General features: G+C 35.0%; 3 protein-coding genes across 3 annotated transcripts; 1 reads left to right on the forward strand and 2 right to left on the reverse strand.

Annotated features, from left to right (window-relative positions):
* Positions 1–2289: 2289 nt before the first annotated feature.
* cers4a (ceramide synthase 4a) lies at positions 2290–10961 on the forward strand. Its single transcript, XM_052538765.1, has 11 exons — positions 2290–2614; positions 3723–3902; positions 5327–5444; positions 6297–6415; positions 6504–6561; positions 7735–7785; positions 8034–8126; positions 8210–8338; positions 9299–9405; positions 9511–9667; positions 9745–10961. The coding sequence occupies exons 1-11, from the start codon at positions 2607–2609 to the stop codon at positions 9943–9945; spliced, it is 1221 nt and encodes a 406-aa protein (XP_052394725.1). The 5' UTR covers positions 2290–2606; the 3' UTR covers positions 9946–10961.
* LOC127942798 (kelch-like protein 23) lies at positions 10649–13593 on the reverse strand. The gene is made up of 3 exons (XM_052538760.1): positions 12580–13593; positions 11850–12258; positions 10649–11334 (listed from the first exon to the last, which is right to left on the reverse strand). Exons 1-3 carry the CDS (start codon positions 13529–13531, stop codon positions 11028–11030), a joined length of 1668 nt encoding a protein of 555 aa, XP_052394720.1. The 5' UTR covers positions 13532–13593; the 3' UTR covers positions 10649–11027.
* Positions 13594–14413: 820 nt separating this feature from the next.
* LOC127942802 (UV excision repair protein RAD23 homolog B-like) lies at positions 14414–24668 on the reverse strand. Its single transcript, XM_052538763.1, has 10 exons — positions 24327–24668; positions 22974–23055; positions 22330–22409; positions 20172–20491; positions 20034–20080; positions 19821–19948; positions 19076–19187; positions 17725–17882; positions 17511–17651; positions 14414–16197 (listed from the first exon to the last, which is right to left on the reverse strand). Exons 1-10 carry the CDS (start codon positions 24393–24395, stop codon positions 16084–16086), a joined length of 1251 nt encoding a protein of 416 aa, XP_052394723.1. The 5' UTR covers positions 24396–24668; the 3' UTR covers positions 14414–16083.
* Positions 24669–25970: the final 1302 nt, after the last annotated feature.

Consider the following 25970-nt stretch of genomic DNA (forward strand, 5'->3'; position numbering starts at 1 on the left):
GTTATCACAGTTTGATGATAAATAGTTTGTGTGCACACTACAAAAGGGCACAGACTATCATTTAGAAACTTAATCTCATGCAATCAGTGTCTTGCATTTGAAACAGTTCATATAAGGAATAAGTGATCATACCCCATAAACACCAGCACACTCACTAATGCATACAGTATGCATCGACATGTAATTAAGAGCATTATAAAAGGTTCAGTGTTATCAATATGTCAATTTATTATAAGAAACACAAGATTTTAACAGCCAATGACATTTAAAGATGGGGAGACTCTACTGTTAAGTGTTGATCACCATCTAACTCAACCAGTCAAGAGCTACATTTAGCCTTAGATGTTATATGAATATGGTCCCTGAAGCATAGGTTTTATTAGCTGACAATAATAATAAATAAATAAACATTATAGGCCCAAATACAAATGTACTTTTAGAAATAGTTTTTGAAAAATATGGTGTTATTGTATTGGCAAGTTTAAATTAAAACTTCTATGAAAACTTGTGTGATAAAAATAATGTTTTAGTATATTTTTTAAGTATATTTTACTAAGCAATGTCTTACATAGTTTCTTTGAGTTAGACCAGACTTTTATTTTGGTGGGTTGTAACCAGAGTTTCTGTGTTTTTTAATTAACTATTATTATTAGCTATTAAGCCTACTTGAAGTATAGCATACACGGCTGCTTCGCGTTTTCTGTGTTATTATACAGTCTATGGTCTTTACACACCAGAATTGTGCCTGACACGCGCTGGCGCGATGCTGCTACTGTAGGTGACATAGAGGGAGGCCGCCGACAGACCAGGATATTCTTCACGATGACAATATCTATACTTCATGTTGAGCATAAATATAAAGCCTACTGAATAAAGGACACCGTCAACAGTATTGACGGCAAAATAGACTATTACATTTATATCTGAATATATGCCAGAGTTCTGATCGGGTTCGCAAATAATTTGAGTCAGTTCAGGAGTTCGGAGTGGGATCGCGAATCAATTGAGTCAGTTAGGGAGTTCGTAGCGGGATCGCGAATCATTTGAGTCAGTTTTGGAGTTCGGAGCGGGATCGCGAATCATTTGAGTCAGTTTTGGAGTTCGTAGCGGGATCGCGAATCATTTGAGTCAGTTTTGGAGTTCGGAGCGGGATCGCGAATCATTTGAGTCAGTTTGGGAGTTCGTAGCGGGATCACGAATCAATTGAGTCAGTTAGGGAGTTCGTAGCGGGATCGCGAATCATTTGAGTCAGTTTGGGAGTTCGGAGCGGGATCGCGAATCATTTGAGTCAGTTATGGGAATCGCGAATAATTTGAATCAGTTCGGGAGTTCGGAGCGGGTTCGCGAATTATTTGAGTCAGTTTGGGAGTTCGGAGCGGGATCGCGAATCATTTGAATCATCTTAATTCTGATTGGTTGATTGGAATATTGTTCCAGGAACATGATTCATTTACTGTGCAAAGTAAGCAAATTTATTCATGAAACAGATAAAGCACAGCATACTGAAATAATAAAATGTCCAATGATGAAGTGAGATATAAACAGCTAAAAAAATTATAAAGCTACAACAATCTAGCAATACCCTAACAACCACCCAGGACAACCTAGCAACCAGCCAGGACACCCCACGTTTAGAACAGCAGAGAGAACATGCAGTTGGCATTATGGCTGTCTATGGGTGCCGTCCTCAACATTTGTAATGCATACTTTGACTTTTAGCCACATTGCATTTAGATTAAATGCACTGCAGTCTGGGAAAACACATGTAAAAAGCCAAATAAAACAGACTGTGAAAGGCCCGTGCAAGTTGTGTTTTTGTGTGCTGTTCACAATATGCCAAACAAGTCAAGAGATGAGATGGTGAAAAACAATCAATAAACATAAGGTTTGTTTTCTTCCATTTAATATCCCCGTTGATTGAATAACAAACAGTAGATTCGTTGTAAGGAGCCAGAAAGACAGGACTGACGACGACGAACAACCTTCTCCTTGGCAGAACTTCTAAACACCTGTCAGGCATTTTACTTGGCAAAAACATACAACAGGAAAAGGGGAAAGTAATATGTGCACTGAGACTTTTGATTTCAAAGTAATGAATGCATAATCCCGGTTGTGTTTTTCAAACGCATAAATCGAATTCTTAATGTTTAATACACATAGATAGATAGATAGATAGATAGATAGATAGATAGATAGATAGATAGATAGATAGATAGATAGATAGATAGATAGATAGATATTGTTGTATGTTCATGGTCAATAGGGGGCGTCTATAGAGGTTTGTGGAGAAGCACCTTACAACATGTTTCCTGATGGAGAGAAAACGTAGATGCTGCTGCTGAAATCCTCCGTTTTTCTGGGATAGTTTCATGAATGCAGCACGTGAAAGACTCGCAACCTGAGGCTGATGTGGTGGATGTGATCCAGCTGATGTCGTCATCGCATTCCTTCGAACATTCGCGTTTGTTTTCATTCTGATTTCGAGCGTTCGTGAGGCTGGATGCTGTTAATAGCGAAGAACGGGATTAGAACACGGAAAGACGGGAAGAAGAGGCCCTGCGTCCTGCTTTAAACGATATCCACCACCGCTTCTCCATCACTGAAGCATGGACAGGTACATTATAAAAAACAATCCTGTATGTACATATTACTGTACAGTCATTAATCGCTGACATAATTTGGTAATTACTCAATAATTTTGAGGTGGATGGTGTTTTTTCGTATGTTTTTCCCCTTATAACGTAATGTATTGAACGTTACTATTAAATCACGGTAATGATTTTGTCTATTTCTGACTTCATCGAGCTGGGTTTGCTATACGGCATCTATTCATAATTTATTTGCGATATAGTCAGGTTTGTTGTATTCTGCCTGAAAACAATCGACGTCAGGCCTGTTAACCCTTTCTAACTGGCCTAAATGTATTTTTTATTTTATTTATTTATTTAAAAACACATTTAGGACAATATGGGTTTAGTTTAGTTTATTTAAGCTCACCTGAGCTTAAATGCATATATATATATATATATATATATATATATATATATATATATATATATATATATATATATATATATATATATAGGCCTATATTAATTATATTTTTTCTAGATTAATGATGGAATTTGTTTGTTTACATTTTTTACGACTAATATGTGGCGTCTATGCATAGTTTTATTGCCAGCTTGTTGATTGTTCTGAAAACACACATAGCTAATCTTGAGGAGTCATGACGTCACGACGGCCGTTTAACCCTGTAAGAAAACACGTTCCTGATAATATTGTCTATTTTATGTTCTAAATAAACTCACCTGTCAGAGTGCTGTATTTCTAACGTAAGAAGTACTCAAATTTACACTACTTTTAGTCAGATTTTAGTTGGATTTATCTGATTTGTTGTAAACATTAACTTGAAAACGGCGATCGCTAATCGCTGCGGAGTCAAAACGTTGTAGGCTTTTAACCACTTCGCTGCCTAAGCCACTCTTTAGAAGACACATTTCGATAAATATTTGTTCTTTTTATTTTATTTGAACTCACCTTTCAGTTCATTGTGTTATTTTAAAGCAGTAGTTCAGCCAAAATGGAAAATACTGGAATAATTATGTTATTATCATGAGAGTTTTTGTTCCGTCTACTGCGGACCGAATTGTATCTTTAGATGGTTTGTATGCTGTAATAATCTAGTATAGCCTTCTCTAACTCTCTCCTTTGGTGTCTAGATTAGAGGAACTTGTGAACCAGTGGATTTGGCGGCAGGATTTCTGGCTTCCTCCTGGCGTTACATGGAAAGACATCGCTGAAGGGACGGCGGATGGAAGTCGTTTTCCCGTACCCCGCGACCTGCTCATCTCTCTGCCCTTGGCCCTGAGTTTCATCGCACTGCGGTTTGTTTTTGAAAGGTACATATCAATACTACATCTATATTCATATTGTAAGTGAATTTTAAAACAAACAGGTGCAAACTCTGATCAGTAGTGTATCATTACTGTAAACACTAGCGGATTGGGTAACTAATGCGCGGTTTGGTTTTCTCTCTAGTGCACTTAGAATGCTTTCTAACATTAACTACAATGTATTATTCAACAGTTAATCTTTGAATGATTGAAATGAGGACATCAGGCCGAAGTTTAGTGTGTCAGTTCGGACCGAATTAAAGTGGAGTATTGTTTTCTCATGGTTTCGTTGTCAATATTTCCATGTAACCAAAACCACAGGTGCATGCTGCTATTTTTACACCGTCGCCATTATCTTTTTGCAGCGACTGGATCCTCATTGGACTTGTTTATTTTTTCTACTAAAGAACTGTTTGTTTTTTTGTGTTTATTTTTCATGGGCAAATACCACTAAGAAGTATTTGTTTCAAATCAAAATCGTTCATTTAATTTATATTTTCTCAAAATAACCCAAGTTCTTTCTAAAAAAGAAACAAAATAAATGCAATTTAGAACATTATCATATCATATTATATTATATTATATTATATTGTGTGTATGTGTTTGTGTGTGTATGTATATATATATATATATATTCATACAAATATATATATGTATTTTTTTATAAGATGATCATACATTAATATACTAATAATATAAAATAGCTTAATAGTATATAGTAGTAAAAATTGTATATTAAACGTTATATTTAAATATATTAAATAATCAAATAACTTTTTATAAATGTTATTAACTTTAAACCTAAATAGCTAATTATGATTTTTTTTAATAATCATTAAGTTACCAAACAAATGAATACGTTTAAATTCAGCATTTTTGTTTGAATTGTTTTTTTTATTTATTTATTGTTTTTTATTTATTTTTTGTTCAGTGCTCTGTTTATTATATTATATTACAGTATATTACAATATAAAAATATAATCTTAACAGATATTATAATATTATTAATATTTTAAAAAGTATTTTTATTATTCTTATTATTAAGACAATAAATAAAATAATTTATGATGTCACGTATCATATCGATTCCTTTCTTACTTCTGTTGATTATGTGATCTTGACAGATCATTCATATTTCTATCTCAGAGTTGTGAGGTTGTTTTGCCGGTCCGGACGAGCGAGTCAAGTGCAGACCTGCTGTATATACAGTATAAGACAGAAAGGGTGCGACTCACAACGCCAGCTGTTTGTCCCGTCGCTCCTGAGGCGAGATCCCACTCTTTCTTGATGTTTGCTCATCAGATGCCGCCCACATCTCGCTCCACAGCATGCCACGCTTGATTAAAGATCTTGTGTTACAGACGGCATCGGGTTTCGGTCAGATGCTTGTGTGTCACGCCCTGGAGTGTGTGTGTGTGTGTGTGTGGCAGGGTTGTGGCGCTGCCGCTCAGCCGGTGTCTGGGCGTCCGGGACAGGGTTCGTCTGCGGGTCACACCCGTCCCGAAGCTGGAGGTGTTTTACCTGCAGAAGAAGCAGCAGCCGTCTCAGGTGAGAGACACAACATCATCACGTACAGCTGAGCACAAATACTGGAGACAGAGGCACATCTAGAAGGAAACGGGACTGTTTTTATCTGCTCTTTTCAGTATTAAACAAAATATCATCTTTAGGCATTTTAGTTTTATTATTATTCATTGCAGTGAATTCTGGGTTCTGTTCTCTCTGAATTATACATGCAATGCTGATTTACATTTTGTCTAAAATTAGGTATCTTAGAAGGCATCATGGCACATTATTATAAAATAATAATAATATTTTTTTTATAGTTTTAAAATATATGTATATATTTTTTTAATAAATTGTATTATTGGTTTATTTTATTATATTATACTTTTTAAAATGTATTTTAATATTTTCTAAATATTTAATATTAATATTATCTAATATATTTAATACACAAAAAGTTGTCTTTTTATTAACAATAATTGGTACTTGTTATTTAAATAATAATAATAATTTGGTAATATTACATAATAATAATAATAATAATAATAATTAGTGATCCTATAATGAAAAAAAACATAGACATCATCATTAGTATCATTAATATATTCAACATTTATGAAATAATAATAATCATTTATTATAGTTTTAAAATAATTGTTAATAAATGTTATAAATATATTATTAATATGTATCATTTAATAACTAACATAATATTCATATTATATAATTATTATATTTTATTATATCTAACACTACCAATGCGTATTGATATTATGTTATAGTTTTTTTTTTATAATTTATATTTACATTATTTTAATATATTTTATATACATGCATATAATGTTTTGATGTTTTGAAATCATAGAACATAATATATTTTATGTGTGTGTTCAGAACGATCTGCTGGTTCTGGAGAAGCTCTGTGGACTCTCTCAGCATCAGATCCAGAGCTGGCTGCGTCACCGTCGAAACCAGGACCGTCCCAGCAGCACCAGGAAGTTCTGTGAGGCCTCGTAAGCTGACACGTCTTCTGCTTCTGAAGTCTGCTCGAAAAAAACCGTCTGTGTGTGTTTAACACGGCTCCTCTGTGTGGCTCCTCAGGTGGAGGTTTGTGTTTTATCTGGTGGCCTTCTCAGCTGCTCTCGTCTCACTCGTTCAGGTGAGTCTCTCCAGACTCATCACAGACTGAGATGCTCTCAGAAAAATTGTCCTATTTGTGCCTGATGATTTCAGAAAATGGTTTTAGAATTTAATTTAATATTATTTTTCATAATAATAATAATAATAATAATAATATTTGTTTGATATCATTTTTGGCTTAAATATTTATTTTATATAAAACATTTAAAACATAAAAAAATGAAATTATAATTAAAATATTTTTATACATTTTAAAATATATTTTAATATTTAATATTAATATATATTATATTATCTAATATATTTAATACACACAAAAATGTTGTCTTTTAATGATGTTTTAATGATTGTTACTTAAATATATATATATATATATATATATATATATATATATATATATATATATATATATATATATATATATAAAATTTGGTAATAATAGATAATAATAAAATGTATAATAATAATAATATAAGGGAGCAGTTCTGTAATGTGCATTATATTCCAAAGTTAAATAATAACAAAAATGAATATATATATATATATATATATATATATATATATATATATATATATATATATATATATATATATATATATATATATATATATATATTCAGTTTTTTATATACTCAATTATTTATAGAGATAAAATAATTCAATAAAAGTAGATTTGATTTAATTCTTAAAATATAATACATTTAATAACTATAGATTTGCAGTCCTATATTTATACTTTGCCTGTTACTCCAAAGTAAAATATATATATATATATATATATATATATATATATATATATATATATATATAATATATTATTTTTTTTATTATTATATATATATATTGTTTGCTTAAATGTTTATTTTATTTTAGGTAAAACATTTAGATATATATTAAAATTAATACAAAAATTATAAAAATAGATTTTCTGCATGCACCAAAATAAGGATCCCTGTATTTAAAAAAAATGGTGCATGTTACTCCAAAATAAAAACGAAGTATTTGATAATATTTTTATTTTATTAAATATCTTATACACTGAATACATACAAATTTATAATCATATAATGCAAAAATAAATTGGTGCAAGTTACCCCAAGTAAAAAAAAAATCATCATAACTTGTACATTAAAAGACATACCTGTAATAAATTATTATCATTTATTTTTTTCACGTCATTTTTGTTTTTCAGACTCCGTGGTTTTGGGATCATCGGGAATGCTGGCGTGGATACCCAAGACAGGTCCGTAACAAACGGCTCTCCACACACTGACTTCCTGCTGAACAATCCCAGGAACTTGAGATTAGGCAGAAATCAGAGGAACTAGTGAGCGCTGCACCCCACGATCCGATCAAAACAGCCCAGACTATCTCACAAGAGCCAGAAACATACTACACACTTAAACCTTTTAACCTTTCACTTGTTTGAATATGAAAAAGAGACACAAAATGTGCTCTTGTAGATCTCGTTATGTGTGATTTCATCTGCAGGCCGTAACAGAAGCTCAGTTCTGGTATTACATCGTGGAGTTAGCCTTCTATCTCTCGCTTCTGCTCTGCGTATCGGTGGACATAAAGCGCAAAGTAAGTGTCGTTCAACATTATATTTCCTTTGAAAGGTCTTTTCATTCATAAACTGCGCTTGTGTGTTTGTTTCGGTTGTGTAGGACTTCAAAGAGCAAATCATTCACCACATCGCCACCATTTTCCTCATTGCTTTCTCGTACTGTGCGAACTATGTGCGCGTGGGAACCCTGGTGATGCTCGTCCACGACTCTGCTGACTTCCTGTTGGAGGTAAATCTCAGAATCTGATTGGCCAGTCGGTGAGCTTCTGTTATGACATCATGACCTCGGGATTCATACTGATGTAGGGCCTTATGACTTAAAATTCTGATTAATTTTTCCTTTTTTTCCCTTAAAAATCTTTCTTTTTTACTGAATTATAAATTACAATAAAAAAATGTAATACAAAATGTTGTCTTTCTCTTTATTTATTCCTTCTCTTTCTACCTTGTACTTATTAAAACAATACCTAGAACTTGGTATTACGAGCACTTCCTGTGTCTGTTTGGCTCTTTAATAAGAAGTATTTCCCAATTGTAAGTTGCTTTGGATAAAAGCATAGACAAAATTACTAAATTTAAATGTTTTATTTTAATATTTTTAGACTATGTTTTAATGGTTAAATAAAAGTTTTGTAATGAATAAAACTATACATAATTTAATAACAATTTAACTAAATGTAAATTTTTAGGGCCCAATTAAATACATTTTTTTTTTCTCAAATACTGTTTATTTTTTTAACACTGTTTATTAAGTTTTTACAATAAAATATACAGAATTTTTTTCAAATTTTGTTTTCCATTTTCCATTTTTTCTGGTGAATGATGGCATTAAATATTAATTAAATGTATCCTTTGATAAAATTTCATTTAAACTTTTTTTGGCAAACAAAGTGCTGCACAGTAGAGTATTATTGTTAAAATTAAAACATGGAAGAAAAATGGCGATGATTCCTTCAATAAATAGTTTTAATACTAATAAAACAATTTAATGGTTTGCTATCTTTGTTCATTCGCAAAGTCCACGCAAAGATAAACAGTCTTCATTGCAGAAGTTTTTAACATAAATGCTGAAAAACGTGATTCTGACAGTTTCTTGTGGAATTTATTTTGGAAGTTGTTTCATGTTCTTTGCCATATACACGTCAATATATAAAGAATGACTGATGTTTTGTTTTTGCTTGATTTGCAGTCTGCCAAGATGTTCAATTATGCTGGATGGAGAAAGACCTGCGATGCCTTGTTTGTCGTTTTCGCCGCTGTATTCCTGGTAACTCGCCTCGTGGTTTTTCCATACAGGTAATAACTTAATTTAATGCCGATTTCAAATGATTTATGAATGTTCTTTTCAAATCTAAGACATTCAGGTGAAGATTTACGAACTGTATTTTGGTTCATTTCCAGAATCGTCTACACAGCGGTGGTGGATTCGTTGGACGTCTTTCCTCCGTACCCTGGTTATTATTTCTTAAATGGCCTGTTGCTGGTTTTGCAAGCTCTGCACGTCTTCTGGGCTTGGTTGATTCTTCGAATGGTTCACAAATTTATCTTTTTAGGCAAAGTGAGTATCTTACGTTATTTATGAGGTTATCCCCTATTTATATATAAGTAAAAAAAAAACTAAAACGTGTTTTTAAGGTGGAACGCGATGAACGGAGCGATGAAGAGAGTGAAGCTGATGAAGAAGAAGAAGAAGAAGGTGGAGAAGAAGAACACACCTGGGAGCAAAAAAAGGGTGCTTTTAACACAAAATTGGCATCGTTAGCCAATAACTGTGTTCTGAACAATTTAACAAATCAGAGGCGAAAAATGAATAGTAAAACTCCAAAAGCCAGATAGTAATGCTACTTTATGTATTTAAACGTGTTAAATCATCTTCAACTTTCTTGGCTTACCTTGTTTGTCAAAGTCCTACTGTAATTTCAGACCGCTGGTGTTTTGGTTGCGTGAAAACATAACGCTTAGTCAGTATATTGCGTAAAACAAAAAATACTACTTGTTTGCATTATTACATTACCATTGGAGTATCTTAAATAGGTTAAACTTTAATTTGTTTAAAGTTAGTCTAATTAATTATAGTGCATTGGTTGAGTAGTAGCACTATAACTTAAATTTTTTTTTAACGTAAATACAAACGTGTTTTTTTATAAACAGACATTTTAAGTATTAATTGTTGAAGTGTTGTTAAAGTTAATTTACTAATTTGCTGCAACATTTAGATGTAATTTTACTATTTGTATCAAAATGGGCAATGGTTGACCTTTAGGAGAAACTTACTGCGCCATCAGGTCCACTTGTTTTTGTGATTCTACTAATGTAAGATTTTGTTGCAAGGAGCTTTTGGAGCTTGTTGTGTTTTATAAGATGGCGCATTGAAATCATTCAGATGATTTCTCACCGGAGCATGTGCCTCGAAATCTTTAAAGTCAAAGGGGGTAGTTAAATTTGAGGGCAACTATGTAAGCCCCTTGATTTCTTGAATACTGACTCTGCTCCAAGGGCTAAAGGCAAAGTTTTTTTCGTTGTTCTAGATGAAGCTGGAAAGTTTATTTGCACAGTAGCCATAACTGATCTTTCATTCAAAAGCTGTGCGTCTGTCTTACACTGTTTAACATATAAAAGACCTGTGATTGTTTTTGTATGAATTTCCCTCTTTTTATTGGGATTTACCATGTTCTGAGTTTGTTAATGCAACATTTTGTAGTTGTTATATATCTTGTAACAATGACAGAAGAGGAATATATTCTTGTAATCTTCAGTACTGGTAATGTTGCATACATGCTTCTCGTCCGCTATTTTTTTTCGGTGACCTTTTGAATAACAATAAAAGTGTTTTAGAATATGATTATACTCAACTTTACTCAACAAAATGTTTTTGCATTGGTTTACTACTTTGAAAGAATAGTTTTGGCATTATGGCTTTAAAAAAGACTGACATGCATTGTGACACAACCTCTTATGGGGACAGGACAGGGTATTTTATCATTAATTTCCAAGCAAGTGTCAGTGTAAGGGTCTAGTAAAATCATGTTTGGGTATGTTTTGTTTATCTTCCTCTCACTCAGTATGTAAATCTGCCCGTTCACAGTGGCACAGCCTGTGAAGAATTTGTTGTCCAGACAGTCCTCGTGAAGAACGGTCCACTCGTCTGTGTCGATGTCTAAACGTAGAGCCTGTCCTCCCAGCAGATAGAGGGCACCATTGAGCTCAGTTGCAAGAAGGTCATAACTGTAAAAGAAGTACACGTGTATCCGACAAGATCTTACTTGGGTTTCCCAAAGTGTGCAAAAAAAAAAAGACTATTTGTGGTGGCATCTGTGGAGAGAATTGCCTTGTAAAGATGGGCAACTCTAATTAGGGTTGGAGCTAAACTCAAGAGCCAATCACACCTGTCTACAATCTTTGCTTAGACTTTATGTATTTGATTGAGGTGGGAGCTAAAATCTGCAGGGCAGTGAACCTTGAGGGCCAGAGTTGATCAAGCCTGGCTCATTACAAGTCAGTATCCCCTCAATGCAGAACACTAGATTTAGGGGGCGTGGTTGGATCCGAATCTAGGGGGTGGAGATTTGTAGGTTTAGGAGAGGAGATGGGTGGGTTTAGGGATCAGAAGGTGGAGGCAGGTAGGTTTAGGTATACATAAGGTGGGAGGAGTTGGATTTGGATCCAACCATGCCCCCAGGATCTTGTGTTCTCCCATGAGGACCATTTCTAACAAGTTGGACACAACTGAGTTTACTCACCGTGGAAACGGAGAATAGGATACCACGTCCCATTGATCAACCTCTGGCTTGTACCTCTGAATCCCACTGTAAACATCACCATTCTCATCTAGACCACAGGCCACATAAATACTAGTCCCCAAAGTGACAGTGGCCGCCCTTTCCACAGCCCGCACCATGGGGCTTACGGTGTCCCATTCCTTGGCTCCCAAAACCAGCCTTTCTACGTCGGCCACAGGTCCCTCATCCATACTACCGCCAAACACAAACACCTGGAACTCCAGAGATGCTGAGCAGTGGCTGTGCCTGGACTTCTTCATCGCCGGGCCGTCCACCCATCGCTTGTCGCCATGCTCATAAATGCTCACCCAGTCCACACTATACCATAACACGTCCCGGAAGTAGCCTCCAGTCACTACTATGTTTTCCCCTTAGAGCAAGAAATAATATTTTAGATGGTGTGGACAGTAAGACAACAAAAGCAAAATGCCCAATTCTGATTCTTGAGATCTACTTTGATGCAAGGTTCAGCTTCAGTCCTTACCAAACACACCTGAACTAGCTCATTTAGATTTTCTGAAAATATTGGAGAACTGAAAGTAGATCTCCAGAAACAGGATTCGGCACTCCTGACTTAAAAGTTTAATTTTGGAAAGGGCATGCAACACCTGATCCAGCATGATCCAGGTTGGTTATTATGCTAACAACTTATGGTTGGGTTAAAATATTTAGGATCAGCTGAGGTCGTTACCTAGTGCAGCCACAGAGTACTGTGTGAGACACTTCTTTTGTAACGAAGGATGGGATTGCCATCTTCCACTGTAGGGGTGAAACTGATACAGCAACTGTGTTTCTTGCTCATGCGGTCCCCCAAGAACAAACAGAGTTTCTCTTGAGCGGGCTCTAGGCATGGACCTGCCCATAGTCCAACTGCTGGGCAAGTTATCGTTCAGTCTACAAATGAGCTTGGCACGTGGGTCTGAACTGTTTATCTTGGACAGAAGATCAGTAATGTAGGGAAGACTTAAGCACTCTGGTCTGACCAGACCCACCAGTTCCATGAAGTCCTCTTCCCGACTTGGGTCAAATGTTGCCCAGCGAAGGGCCACATCAAGAGCTAGGTCTTCTTTGGGAATGCTTAAGTTGTCACTAGCAAGGAGGTCAGCAATGCTTTCCTTCGGAAGGAACATAAAGTCTTGCTCGGAGGCTAAGGCAGGTAGGTGGGTCAAGACGACATCCCTTGCTGCCGCATAGAGGTCCAGACAGCCAAGCTGCCAAGCATAGGCCATCATTCCCAAGCAGTTACTAAGATGCAATTGCCTTTCCAAGAACTTGCAGCAGAGTAACCGAGCCCTGTCCAACTGGAGGAAGTCAGCAGCCTCCAGAATTTCAAGGACATTCTTGCAGTCTAATTTCAGCTTCAAGTTCTTTGTGAACTCCATTAGAGCCTGAAACTGCCGCAGTCCAACTCCTTTAATCTCAATGTGCTTCTTAGTGCTCTCACGACCACCGCCAAAAAACAAGGCTCGGAAGTAGGGACTCAGCTGGGCCAAATACTCGCGGTTCACAAAGAACATCTCCCCCTCCACCTGGAGTACTGTGTCAGGAGCGACATTGATAGTATCCTGATCCTCCTCAGCTACGTTTTTCTCAGCTCCTGAGCTCTGGTCATAGGTAACTATGTCTTGCTTTGCACAAGCCATGATTGTGCACTCCCCCTCCCAACACTCACTTCTCTGCTGAAGCGTGTCATGTGACAATTATATCCTTGCTCTAGCCTGTCACTCACTCTCCATGGGAATGGGGTTGGTGAGCAAATAGCTAAAAATATCCCAGTTAAAGTTCTAGAGAGACCCAATTTCAAAAAGCACACAAAAGGGTTTGGTAAATATTTCTACCCAGGATAGTTGAGTTATATACTTAAATGCTGGCATCTATCGAAACATCAAGGCTTGTAATGTGTATATACCTAAGATATAACAAGTCAATACCACAAGTTGGACAGCTGAACATCTTCACCCATGTAAAGAATATATTATTTTTAGAAATGCTAATGAGCTTTTTTGTGGCATATATCTATATAGCTTAAGATATACAATACTTAATAATAACAATAATCCACTGTGTATTTCAGTGTTTTTATTTTATTTTATTAACTTGCATTGTTATTTTATCTTGCTCAGATTTGCAAACACTATATGTAAATAATGGTTACTATTAAATTCTGTATATAATAATTTCTTTTAACCACAACTCCACATCTTTAGATTGAATCAGTTGTTATTATTGTTGTTGAATCTACAAATGTAAATATTTCCATTCACTTCCATTTGTTCATGAAAATACCAGAAGTATTGGTCTTTTAGGAATGAGCAGAAGATGTGAACTTACACTTACTTACTACACAACATTTTTTAAATTGGGTTATCATGGTTTTTGTGGTAATCACAATTCAAGAACAATGTAAATACTGTGAAAAATGTATAGGAATCTCTTAATTTTGGGTTGTAGAAGCATATGGGCTGTCTGATTATGGAGTGAGTACTACTAATGAATGAAACCAGATCCATTATTGAAGATTTCAATTAAGCTTTTTAAAAGCAATTTATTTCACACACCACTGAAACAATACATTCATAAACCACTCGGCAAACACTTTTGTGCTGATGCATTTAAGACCAAACTCCTCCATGTTTACTTTCTCCACACATCAAATCCCCCAAGACGATAGAAACAATATAAAATGCTGAAATGAAAATCCAAAACTGCATCAACTAGTGTAAACAGGGCGCTTAGTTTTGCCTGTACCTGTCAGAACCCCTATAGATTTTTCAATGTCCTCGATAAAAGCATTTTAACTCAAAACTATAGGAGCAGGACACATCACCTATATAAAAATATATGCATTCTGCATCCACTTTAAGCATTGCAGCCCACTCATCTATTTCCAGTTTCTAATTATGTTTGGCACTGTCTTAAGTGTGCAACAGAGACCAAGACAACACGGTTTTCTCCTTCACTAGAATATGTACAAATATTCAAATTACAATGCATATTTTAATGATGTTTTCAATTCCCGATGAGACACTCAAATGCATTCAGTTGCTTCACCACATTAAATACCTACGATTGTTGCAGCATTTCGGGCTCCATTCAAAACCAATGCTCATTCGGCTTCTACTGCATACTGAAATGGTTCTAGTGGGAACTTTAAAGTTAAAAGTGATAATTCACCAAAAAACGAAAATTAAGAAAGTTGATATCCAAACAGTTGATGTTAAAGCCATTGACTTTAATAGTATTTTTCCCCCATACTATGGAAGTTACTTGTTACCATTAACTGTTTGGTTACTAACATTTTTCAAAATTTCTCCTTTTGTGTTGAACAGAAGAAAGACATGGAGGGTGAGTAAATGATGACAGAATTTAAATCTTGGGTTGAAATTACTGTATTTCATAACAGAAATAAACTTGGAAATAAATTCTAGTTAGGCAGCTAACTGTCAATGCTGTTTTGTACCAATAACTCATAATTGTAGACTTTACTGACAGTTCTTATTTTAAAAATAGGTTTAAAGATACCAACATACCCAACATTTGGTTTATTTATAATATTAATGGTTTAGCTTAAGGGAACAGATGAGTTATAAAGTAGTAGTTTGGTGAAGTCCACTGCATAAACGTTGTATTTTACACAGTAGAGGCTTGCATGGAAAGTAAAGTAAACACTAAAAATTATGTAACATGGTATAAGTAGATGCCATATTTAATTTGATGCAACTGTGTCTCCCAAAATCTTTTCAGCAACAAAAATGGTACGACGTATTCCAAATACATACGTCAATCCATCAAAGGCTTGTTTTCAGTGGCGACAAATTAAATTTGGCATCCATCTTGACGTCTCATTATTAATACTGATAAACAATGGCGAGAAATGAATGATGACCTTGAGAGTTTTTTGGCAGGTTTTTAACTGTGTTAAAACTTCACTCGACGCACACAGCAGAGATAGCAGCAGAAACCAGACAGAAACCTCGTCGAGGAGGATCGGCCATTTATATGTATTTATATATATTGAAAAAAAAAAATCACATCATGGCTTCAGTTTAAACTCCATGAAAATCATCATGGAAGACCAGTCGACGTCCTATTCGCTGTAATACACATTCACACACACATGCGCAACATGTGGCCTAGCACTTGCATTCTCTCCGTCGCCGTCCTTCGAGTGTCGTCGCGTCTAAACGGTTAACGTTCACTCATCATCAAAGTTCTGCTGGAGCAGGAAGTTCGCGGCGAGGTTCTCGTTTTTCTCGCAGGCGAAGTAGGCTTGGATGACGAGTCCCTCTGGAAAACCCAGAGCTTTTAACTAGAAGACAAAACACAATTTTATAAAATGTTAAAACACTTTGTGTGGAATGACTGTTTAATTATCGTAAATCAATTAAGATAGTGTTGTCACGGTACCAAAATTTCAGTATTCGGTACCGATAACCAGTGAAAATCCACGGTTCTCGGTACCAATTTCGGCACCAAAGCAAAACACAAAAATATGCTAATTAAAAAGAAAAAACACTTTTTATCACTAAAAATAAAACCAATGCCATTCTTTATACTTATTTACAATTGTGTTTAATGTTTTTCTACAAGTAATATATTTATGAAAAACATTACACAAGTTTCACCCAAATTTAATTTGTCTTTTAATTTATGAAATTTAAACACATTTTATATTTTGGTAAATAAAGGGGATTTGCTATTAAAATTAAAACATGGAAGAAATATTGTATGATTTATTTCTTTAAATAAATTTCACTGCAAGAGACGTGCAAAACATGCAGGATTCATATTTCAACCAACTTTTGCGGCTTAACATCTACAGATACTGTACTGGTCCATATGGAGATTTGATTAATTTATGCTAACTTTGTATAAATTACAAAAGCATTAAAATACAACAACAAAAGAAACGTATTATACGTTTTAGTTTAGAAACTAATAATATAATAATATTTATTTAAATATTTTTCTAAATAATCTTAATGTTTTTGTTAAATTATATTAACAACTGAATAAGTATATATAAAATTAATACTGGCAGTGTAATTTTGTATCATTTTATCATAGATATACTATCATAGATATACTTTTATAGTTAATATTTTGAATGAGTTGTTTTAGATTTTTATATTATAGTTTAAAATGATTTGTTGTTGATATTTTTAGTTTCTGTTAAAGTTTTAGTAATGCTTTTTCCATTTTTAAAAAATGTCTATATAGTTTTATTTTTTATTGATTAGGATGCTTATTTCGTTTTTATTATTTTACTATTTCAAGTAAAAAAAAAAGTTAATTTAAATAAACATTTTTATTAGATTATTTCATTTTATTTATATAAAATAATTTACTATTGCTTATATACACTGTTTACTTTGAATTATGTCAAATTGTCAAATAAAATTGATTGTAAATGTCATTTCATGCTAACTTAAGTAAAAGTAGATAAGTTTATTAGTATTTTATTTTACTGTAACACATTTGTAGCTTTAGAAATTTGCTTAACATTAAATGAAATAAAAAAACCTATTCAATATATCTTTTTAAATTTCTGTGACTCTAGCCTGACCAAATGGATAACTAGTACAACTAAATTTTACATTAGAAACAGCACTGTTAGCGTACCCTCTCGATGGCCTCCTTCTCCTGCGGCGTGACCTGGATGTAGTTGGTCTGTGGTGCGCTGGGAGCTTCAGCGGCTCCGGCCTCGCCTGCTTGTGGCTCGTTCAACATCTGCACGAACCGCTCCTGATGCTGCGTGATTTGCTGCACAGAATAATAAAGGCACGTTCAGCGCCGCACGTCCGACCGAAGCGGCCCAGTGCTGGGCTCCACCCACCTGCAGGAGCTGAGGGTTGTCACGTCCCAGCTGCTGCAGGAGCGCCGGCAGGAGCGCGGGGTTCTGCTGGATGATCTGACGCATCTGCTGGAACTGAGGCTGGGTCCTGAGGAACTCCAGAGGGTTTGCCGAGGTCTGTGGCGCTCCCGACTCCACACCTGTACACAGAACAAAGAGCTGTAGAGGAGTCTGGCCCGGGACAGTGCTACACCGACATCGTGGGAGAGAGAAAAGAAAACCATTTTCTGTGCCTCCAAATGAGAAAGTCAAAATAATGCCAACGTTTTCGAAGTGTTGACTTTTTGTTTATGCTGTTGATGTTGATCCTCACGAAAATTTGCCAAATATCAACATAATAATTATATTAATTATGCATATAGTATTAATGATAACACTTTAATATTTGTTAAAATATTAATTTAAATAGTCCTAATTAATATATATTTTTAAACAATTTGAATACCAGTTAATTTTTGTTTATATTAATAATAACTTTGGCAGTGTTATTTTAACATCATTGATAAACTACCGTGTGTATATATATGTTTCCAGGAAATTCGTCAAAACTCAACACTTGAAAAAAAACACAAAAAGTAATAATAAATTACTTTTAATAATAAGTACATTAAATTTTAGTTTTAATAATTTGGTTGTGTTTTGTCATTTTTCTTCTGGTTTTTTTTTTTCATGATTTTTTTCAGTCTGTTTCTCAAACCTTCTGAGGGTAAAATGGGTTTCTCACACTTCCCTTTTGTTTTAGCCACCAATTAATAAATATAAAAAGTTTACATGTATCTTATATTTTAGTCTTTGACAAGCTACAATAAAAGGTTTTCTGTTTTTCACCCAACTCTGCTGTTTTTTTATTTTTGGTGAATTGCACGGAAACCAATGAGGGTCAATTGGACCCCAACACAACCAAAATGTGTACAGCCTTTCCAAAACACATCTATGTGTTGATACTTTGCACACACATTCATAACACAAGATGAGAAAACCCCACCAAATTTCAAGAAGTAATAAACAGTTTAACCAGTGTTTCGAACCATTTAAAAATCAAACACAATATGAAAGTTAAGTTCCAAAAACTTTAATAAATTTACATGCATCACCTTCAAGTCCAACGTTCAAATTCACTCATTAATGCTAATTTGGGGGCATTCTTAATAGAGATATTGCTTTCTCACTGGCCTAATGTACAGAATGACAATGGCACCCCTTAGCTTAAATATTCAAGACTCCTCCATCAGCTGTGCTGCCGAAATAATGTTTCAACGAATTAGCAAGAATGTGGCAGCTGCAGGGCAAATGGGCGTCTATTTCCACACGTCGTGGACACATGGTCACTCACCGGTGGTGGCGGGTGGTGGCTGAGGTCGCTGTGGTGCTGGAGGGGTGGGGTTCGACACTGGGGGGGGTTGCACTACTTCCTGTGGAGGCTGCTCGGATTCTGTGGGAATACCCTGAGCATCGGACATTAACAATTGTGACTGATCAATTGTGTGGTTTAAACCAGGCACTATTCCAGGTCCTTTCTTCTTTATTAATACACATTAATTAGGAAAGCAATTAATTGGTGCAATATATTTTATAAAAAAAAAAAAAGTTATACATTTCTGTTAATTAAAATTGTAATTACAATCAATTAAGATTTAATTAATAATTATAAATAAACAATTTTATTTCTGCTCATATATATATATATATATAAATTTTAGTATTAGTATAAATATCTATCATTATAATTACTATTGTTGTCATTTATACCATTAGAGAAAAATAAGCAAACACACACGCACACATTAGCTTTTTGCATATGTTTTGCATATTGTTTGGTTATTTAAATGGATGCAATCATAATAAGCTATTTTACCAAACAAAACATTAAACATTAAAGAGTTGCAATGTGCAAATATCAATAAAAGTCCCTGATCCTGTATAACTCAGAAATATGCGTCACATTAACAAAGCAAAATGGGTTGCCAATGTCACTTCATGCTGACTTCGAGCAAGACCAGTTATATTAGTTCTCCCAGTATTTTCTGGGAATAAAACATCTGCAGCTTTACTATAGTAATTACATTACTAACTCTCACCATAAGCAGGTACTCCACGGCTCTGTCCGGATTGTTGAAACTGGCTCGCAAGGCGGCGATCACCTGTTCTCTCTCATAACCCATCGACATGATTTCCGTCACCAAATTCTCATACGCTTGACCTGTAACTAAAGAAACGCAAAACGACAGATGATAACATCAAGTTCTTCTCTCCTTTACCTGGTTTACAACAAAACAGTAAACCAAATGTACCTAATATGGACGCAGCTGCTTCCAAAAGACCCAACTCATCTGTAACACTGAACAAAGTACACAACAAATTGAGTGTTTTTCTATTGGTTAAGCAATTTTGTTTTTTGGGCGCGGTTTTGTTTGTGCGCGTGGCCATACCTAGCCTCTGATTGGGCAACGGCCTGCTCTTCTTGCGCTGCCTGGTTCTCTTCTTCTGAAATCGGAGTGGGAGTGGTGCTAACAGGCTCAGGCTTTTCTGCAGCATCCTCCGAAGCAGCAGGGGGCGCTGTGACGGGTGTCACTGGTGGATCTGCTGACGCTGCTGATTCTACAGGAGCGGGAGGAGGGGTCGATACAGGCACTGCGGAGGGAGCAGGAGTTGAGGGTGGATGTGCAGGGGTTTCGGCGATGGTTGCACTAACTGTAGCGGCGGCTGCCGGTGCGGGAGCAGGAGCTTGTGGCGGTGCTGCAGATTTTGGCTGTAGAAAGAGAAACACAACTGCACAGAGAAGTATAGAAACCTGCCAATGAACTTTAACTCTGTTTTCGATCCAAAGCTGCAAATAAAACTATTTGAAATATTGAAATTTTGCACACACACAAACAATTTTTAGGATTGCGACAATGAATCGATGCATCGCGAACAGAGAAATAATTCTGGATCGATTCCGAGATTATCGGAAATAAGATGGTTCTGAGCTTAGTTTTTAACAGCTTCCTGCGTGCTTTAGATTAACATTAATTTACATGAATCTTGCATCATTAAAACCGAAGTGTAAGTACATTTAATCACATACATTGCTCAATCAAATGCACAAGCGCTCTTCTTCATGAGCATTTTTGAGTGTGTGGTTAATAACTAGTAACATCTGCTGTTAAAAACTAACCTCAGAAACGATACGAGAGAGAATCACGAAGCAGATTCTGAGTATGTATCTCAGAATCTATCCACGAAACATGATGCATGGATTTACTTTCCCAGCCCTAACATATGTGAATAAAAGAAATGTGTTTGAGAGAACAAAAACGTCACTTCCTGGGAAACTGGCGTGAAGTATAATTAAAAATGGAAGTTGCCAAGGCTGACGACAGTACTTTGGCTATTTTTCCTACAAAATAAACTTGTGTGCCGATTGAACGCAATTACAATCGCATTCATGTTCTCTTGCATGTCTGATGTTTGTGAACGCAATCTTGTAGTACTGTTCTTGGAAGTAATTATACCAAATCAGTTTTTTGTTGCATATTGTGGAATTTATTAATTAAGGTTATGTTTACACAACAACGATTGTACAAAAAACTGAAAGGTTTTTCCCTTTGTGATTTTGACAATTTTGTGCACAGATGACAACATTGTCAAAACGATCCTCGTTTACATACGTAGATCCTCTAAAATGAAATAACCCCAAGAAGTCGTGGTTTACAGTGAATCTATAACAGCTAAGGGCCGTTGTTAGGCACGAAGTGAAGCTTAGTTAGTGGTTATAAATTCATTGTAAACCACAGCTTCATGGGGCTTATTGCTTTTATAAAAAGTTTATTCCATATACATAATAAGGTTTACAGAATAAAACGCAGCAAATAAAGTGTAATAAAATGTAAATATAAGTATTCTAAACAGTATTCTTCCACCAAACAATGTAGTTCCTCAGCAACAGTTGTGGTTCCAACAAAGTGGTTGCCGAGCAACACATAGAAGTAAACAAAGGTGTATACTTGTAGTGTAGCTTTGAACGTGGCTCAACCAATCAGAATCAAGGACTGGAACTATTCGTTTTATAATACACAGTAATATGCATACCATGCCAATAGTTGGCAGTGTCACTTAGTAAAAAAACACTACACACCTGCACACATATGCATGCCTATAAATACATTGAACATGTAATTCAAATGCAAGTCACCATTTTCATAAATTATCATTTTCGGAATTTACACAGAGATGATTCTGTGAATTTGCATATTCAGGCCCCCAAATGAATGTCCAAAACCATTAAAAAGTTTTAAGTTTTAAGTGTATACACCCCTTAAATCAGATTCCAAAGAAGTTTATGCAAACATTTTCTTATCAGATAAAAAAAATTATCCACCTAAAAAAAAAAAAAAAAAAAATACTGTTATTGTTTTATGTGCATTTTAAGATTTTATGCACATATTGGCATTCCCATCCCGTGTTTTTAATGTGACATCCCAAAATTTGAAAGAAAATTTATGGAAGGACAATATTTTTTAAGGCCATTAGTGGGACTGAAACTTGCATAAATCATCTTCTGAAGAAGGCAATGAGAGAAACGTGTGGAAAAGGAAACAGCCTTACCTTTGTAACCATCACCACAACAAAGTTCTTCTCATCTATCTTGTATTCTTTTAGAGGTATATCGTCATTCAAAATTTTGCCTGTGTTTTACAGAGAAAAACGAACTTTTATAAATCAAAAAGCATCTTTTTAAAACCAAAGAAGGATATGGTGCATGCAAAAAGTTTAATTTGACAGTAATTATATAGGTAAACGTATCTATTAAGTTCACTACCATTTGGAGCTCAGATTATTAATTAATATTTAAAGACTTCATATTATTGGTGCACTACTATGAAAATCACACAGCTTCAGTGTGGCATCAATAAGAAAAAGTATAATTTCATAGATAATATCAATGTGATTTTTGTGATTTTTTTTGTGACATTATATAACTATTCTTTAAAACGGTTGTTTAAAATAAACAAGAATGTTTTAATAAAATAGTGGGAGCTTAGTGGGAACAGGAGTAAGCTTAAAGATAACAAAAATGTAATATAATCGTGTGAGAGATAATTATTTTGTTATTTTAATATAACTTGTACTGAAACCGGTATCTTGTCCACTAAAAATGTCTCAATGTAGATTTTGGTGAGCTTAATAGGTATGTTTACACCTAAGCTTTGCAATGACAGAAATAAATAAAAATGTCAGAAAAAACAGACCTGAATAGATTAGTTTTTGACCGACAGCTGGAAAAGCATCTTGCCCCTTTTCTTCTTCTATCTTCTCTTTAAGAGCTTTTACCTGAATTTAGAAGGACAGAATTTAATCAGAAGCATCTCAAGGTTTTCACTTTTTCAAGGACAAAATAAAACGCATGAACTGTATGATTATGAAAGCAGGCAACTAATGGTCATGTGCTTCCCAAACTATCTTCAAGAGAAATAGATTCATATGGATTCATATGGGCACATGTTGAATTATGAAGTTATTTCATCTTATTGCTTTGCACAAACACAGTCAGAATGATACTGCATTATCTGAACAAAACTTCTTTTAACAAATCCTAAATGAATTAAAATACTCATTCCAAATTAACACATTTATAGACACTATCCATTTAAATAACCAAGACACATGAATCTGACTAAAAAGTTTTAAATAATAATAGTTCCTAACATAAATACAATCTATATCTGTAATGCATTGTCATTCTAGGAAAATAAGAAACATGGCAAGCTGTTTTAATATTCATTCATAGAAAAAATAATAATAATAACTAGCAAATACACGGTGTATTCCAATTGTCAGTAGCATTTTTAATTAGTAAGATTAACTGAAACACCGAAGTGCCCATTCTTACTTTTCATTATTTAAAAAAAAGAGGAGAAAAAGCCCTCTGAGGAAATAAATTCTACTAGTCACAGTTGGCATACACACCAATGTTTCATTTATAAATACTAGTATTTATTGATTATAAATTAGTAAAGCTGGGATAGACACTAGTAACTACTGGTATAACATACATATTTGGTTTGAATAAATAGTAAAACTAGAAAAGGTACATGCAATAACTTGGTATAGGTTATAGTTAACAAAGCCCCATAATTTAGTGGCAAAAAAATATAAATTTTTAACCAGTAACAACAACGCAATACAAGTCAATAGTGGAATAGTGACAAGTAATGAATAAGCCTTAGTGACTAACTATAGCCTTCTAGTATATAATTAATAGTCAATATCAGTGAAATAGACAGCACGTACTAATCACTATTAATGTAATTAATAAAAGTAAGTAACACTAATTAGTTTAAACGAACATGTTAAAACGGCTTGCCACAAGACCAGAATGTAAACAGACCGTTAAAGTGAATCACACGACCGTTATTTTCAAATCAACAACTGTTGGAATGTGCGGCTCTGTGACGTCACCTGTTATAATGCAATATTATACAATGACAGCGACTGTCCGCTCGCGCGTTCCACAAGCAGCGGCCGCTGGAGGCCGCGGCGTTTCCCAGCGCGTTGTGCCCGCGCCCTGCCATGTTTACACGGGTACAGACACGCACACTCACCGTCAGCTCCTCGTCTATCTCCACTTTGAAAGTCTGCTGCTGGAGGGTCTTCAAAGTGATCGTCAGCATTGTGTTTGAGCGCGAAAAACAGCCTCGCAAGTGTCCTCGGTGAGCGCGCGTGGAGATGTGACTCAGCTATCTTCTGGACGGATGAGGCGCCTGTGGTAAGGGAAGACGCCATCTACTTGCTGAATTGGACAAGACACATGGACACATGGACGTACAGTGACCCCTGTGAGTCTTATGAACGTCTGTCTGACTGGCATTATATGAGGTAAAATACCAGAGCAACAAAAGTTTCTCGAGCTTTCCTCAGAACTAGCTTCACTGTCAGTGACCACGAAAAAGGCAAGTCTATGTTTCCATAGAAATATCATTTTTATATACATGTAGATATACTTTTTGAAAAAAAATTACACCATTTTCAACAAAAGTCTTAATTTAATTGACTCAAGTAGTGAGGACAATTCATTGATTATCGTAAATCAGAAGAATGTGTTTTGTGTGCATGTGTTTGAACAAATAGGGCTGGGAGTCTATTCCAAAAGTGAATCGACTCTTCATTCAGAGCCTTTTTTCAGTTCAACAGAGCTTATCAATCGAAATACGGCAGGTTGGAAACATTTAAATTCACGAAAATAAACGTAAAGAAAACGAGTCGGCACTGAGATCTTCTTAATTTTAGGATGCCACCTTCCGTTTGAGAAGCACCATTCACCTCCCTTATGATCGCTGAAAGCCACAATAACAAAAGATAAAATATTATTTTTTTTTTTAACAATTCCCCTCCCCAATGCTCGCTTAAAGTGAAGTCCGATTAGTTTTAATATATTATTTCCATCTAAGAAGACTTTTTTTTTCAAACATTCAGACAATGGTAATAGGTATAGACAAATAGATCTGTGGCCGAGAGCGCATCTGATTGACAGATAAACCACGTGCTCTATCAGTTATTGATAATTTCTGGTTATTTTGTTTCAGTGTACAGTTTGTTAATTTTGTGCAAAGCATATATAATCAAAGTAAACTTCATTATTCAGCTGAACGGTCCACATTTATTTTGGACATTTCATGTCTTGTTCAATTCATGCTATAAACTCATGTCCCTGCTAATTTCAGGTGCAAAGCAAACAAAATAACGATGTATTGTAATTTTCTAAAAATAAAGCCTCATATTATGAGAATTATACGGTTTACGACATATATCCTGCTGTCATGGTGAGATTAGGTTCCTTCAATCTAAAAAAAAAAAAAAAAAAAAAAAGATTAGAAAACAACAGTGAGGAATCGATCCGTGGATTCGATTCCACAACCGGGAATCAGAATCGTACTCGATTCCAAAAAATCCGGATTCGAACAGCCCTAATGACGTGTGGTCTCCTCCTCTAGGTTTTATTTTTTTTTTTTTTTGGTCATTTAACAACAAATGGTTCCTAAAAATAAATAAATGACCAGATAAGCTGTTCCACAGAATCAGCATCTGCTTTCCTCATTGCACTTCAGTCCCTCATAGACAGCAGGTGGATTCCAATGTCTTGTGATGTCATGAGGTCTGGAAATTCCCTAAGAAGCTCTTCTATTTTCGGATATTTCTCCTCCGGGATTTTCTTCTTTGAGTTCTCCTTCACACAGCATTCTATGGTA

This window comes from Carassius gibelio, chromosome A22 (assembly GCF_023724105.1).
Source record: "Carassius gibelio isolate Cgi1373 ecotype wild population from Czech Republic chromosome A22, carGib1.2-hapl.c, whole genome shotgun sequence".
NCBI classification, from domain to species: Eukaryota; Metazoa; Chordata; class Actinopteri; order Cypriniformes; family Cyprinidae; genus Carassius; species Carassius gibelio.